This window comes from Limulus polyphemus, unplaced genomic scaffold, assembly GCF_000517525.1.
Source record: "Limulus polyphemus unplaced genomic scaffold, Limulus_polyphemus-2.1.2 Scaffold10650, whole genome shotgun sequence".
Lineage (NCBI taxonomy): Eukaryota > Metazoa > Arthropoda > Merostomata > Xiphosura > Limulidae > Limulus > Limulus polyphemus.
In genome coordinates this window covers 16,334-19,088 of record NW_013676260.1, presented here as the reverse complement: position 1 = coordinate 19,088, position 2,755 = coordinate 16,334, and the positions used below count along the sequence as shown (strand labels likewise).

Sequence of the window (2,755 nt, the reverse complement as noted above, 5' to 3'; positions counted from 1 at the left end):
CTTTAACTGAGACAGTTTATATTTGTAACAGGATGGTTGGCCTCTGGAATGGGTTGCCTTCGGATGTTGTGGAGGCAGTAAATTTTTTTGAGTTTAACAGAAATCTTGATAACTATATGAATGATAAGGACTGGCTAGAACATTTTTTTTTAATTATCTTAATTTAGTTTAGTAGATGGAACAGCCGAGATGGGCCAAACATTATTATATGTTATGTTAAAACTGAGACTCTGAATAAACACAGCCTTACACTGACACAGGCCTCTCACCTTCCTTTCTAATAGTAACTGTATTTCCCTGCAACACTTAATGGCAGATGTGGAAGGTAAACGTAAAGTAAGATTTGTCACTAGTTTCTAATCCAAAACATGAATATATTAAACACAAACAAACTGTAAAATCTTGTTATATTTTTAGAATTATATATGAACTTTTCTCTACATTAAAATACTTTTATTTCAAAGCTTTTGACCTTCTAACCAGAGCCTTCATCAGGCAACAATGGTCTCAAATGATATCATTTTCTACAACTGTTCATTGTTGCCCAATGAAGGCTCAAGTAAGAGGACCAAAATCTCACAAATAAAAGTATTCTAATGTAGAAAAGTCCATTTATAATTCTACCTATGTTATGAGTTTTAAACAACAATTTTTATTAACCATGAAATCCATTGCTTTACTCACCTCAAATTCCTTCACCACATGATCAAAAACTGGATATTTTGTTCTGCAAACATCAATCAAAGTTGTTGTAGAATTCAAATCTCTGAAGTATGATGTGTAGAGTTTCAGAAATGGCCCAAGGGTAACAAAAATATCAGATATCCTTCCACTCTCAGGCCTGTAAATAAGAATTAAAAAAGATAAAGCTGGTTTAGCATCCTGTTTCGGTACATAGTATGAGAGGCCAGAAAGTAATGAAATTATAGAACAATACTGACGAAATAGTTAGGAAGTGTGTGGTGATGGAGATGAAAAAGTTAGAAAATACGGGACAAAGATGAAAGAATAGTCAAAGTGTGTGTGTGGGACAATGATGAAATAATACTTAGAAAATGTGGTACAATAATGATGAAATACAGAGCTCACTGGTACTAAAAATGATTTCAAATCTAGAACAGGCCTACTACAGTTTTACATATCTGTAAGGAACTTGAGATAAATACGCGTGTCACATTTCCAAGCGATCTTTAATCAATATATGTAATATAGCAACACTGTTACAAGAAGATAGAATACTGGCCATTTAAGTTGAAAATCAAACCATTTATAGAGGGGAATTTTTGCAAAAGTATCTGGCATATAAACAAGTTTTAAATATAAAAAAATGAAAGTCAGAGAAGCCAGGTGTAACATTTTGAACAAAGAAACTCTTATTACACTCAGAAGTGGAAGATGATATCATTGAGACCACTGGAATGTTGTTACAACCAGAAGTAGATGATGATGATATCATTGAAACCACTGGAATGTTGTTATAACCAGTAATAGATGATGATGATATCATTGAAACCACTGGAATGTTGTTACAACCAGTAGTAGATGATGATGATATTAAGACCATTGAAATGTTGTTACAACCAGTAGTAGACGATGATGACATTAAGACCATTGAAATGTTGTTACAACCAGTAGTAGATGATGATGATATTAAGACCATTGAAATGTTGTTACAACCAGTAGTAGATGATGATGATATTAAGACCATTGAAATGTTGTTACAACCAGTAGTAGACGATGATGATATTAAGACCATTGAAATGTTGTTACAACCAGTAGTAGATGATGATCCCACTGAGATCAATGGAGTGTTGTAACACAAGATGATTCCATTAAGAACAATGCCTGTTAGTGGGTAAACTGATGTGATACTCTTTCTCGATCATGTTTCATGCCAAATTACCAAGTTACTCTATAGATAACTAAGTTACTTTACTCTATAGATAACTAAGTTACTTTACTCTATAAATAACTAAGTTACTCTATAAACAACTAAGTTACTCTATAAACAACTAAGTTACTTTACTCTATAAATAACTAAGTTACTCTATAAATAACTAAGTTACTCTATAAATAACTAAGTTACTTTATAAACAACTAAGTTACTCTATAAATAACTAAGTTACTTTACTCTATAAATAACCAAGTTACTCTATAAACAACTAAGTTACTCTATAAATAACTAAGTTACTTTACTCTATAAATAACTAAGTTACTCTATAAATAACTAAGTTACCATATAAATAACTAAGTTACCATATAAACAACTAAGTTACTTTACTTTATAAACAACTAAGTTACTCTATAAACAACTAAGTTACTTTACTCTATAAATAACCAAGTTACTCTATAAATAACTAAGTTACCATATAAACAACTAAGTTACTTTACTTTATAAACAACTAAGTTACTCTATAAATAACTAAGTTACTTTACTCTATAAATAACCAAGTTACTCTATAAATAACTAAGTTACCATATAAACAACTAAGTTACCATATAAACAACTAAGTTACTCTATAAATAACTAAGTTACTCTATAAATAACTAAGTTACTCTATAAATAACTAAGTTACTCTATAAATAACTAAGTTACTCTATAAACAACTAAGTTACTTTACTTTATAAATAACTAAGTTACTTTACTCTATAAATAACTAAGTTACCCTATAAACAAATAAGTTACTTTACTTTATAAACAACTAAGTTACTCTATAAACAACTAAGTTACTTTACTCTATAAATAACTAAGTTA

General features: G+C 29.7%; 1 protein-coding gene across 1 annotated transcript in view; it reads right to left on the bottom strand.

Annotated features, from left to right (window-relative positions):
* Nucleotides 1-684: 684 nt before the first annotated feature.
* LOC106476467 overlaps nucleotides 685-2,755 on the bottom strand; it is a gene marked incomplete at its 3' end in the record, with an annotated part of 15,166 nt that continues 13,095 nt past the window's right edge. The window contains exon 3 of the mRNA XM_022380329.1: nucleotides 685-841. Within this exon, the coding sequence (XP_022236037.1) occupies nucleotides 685-841 (157 nt within the window). The remainder of the gene's footprint in view (nucleotides 842-2,755) is intronic.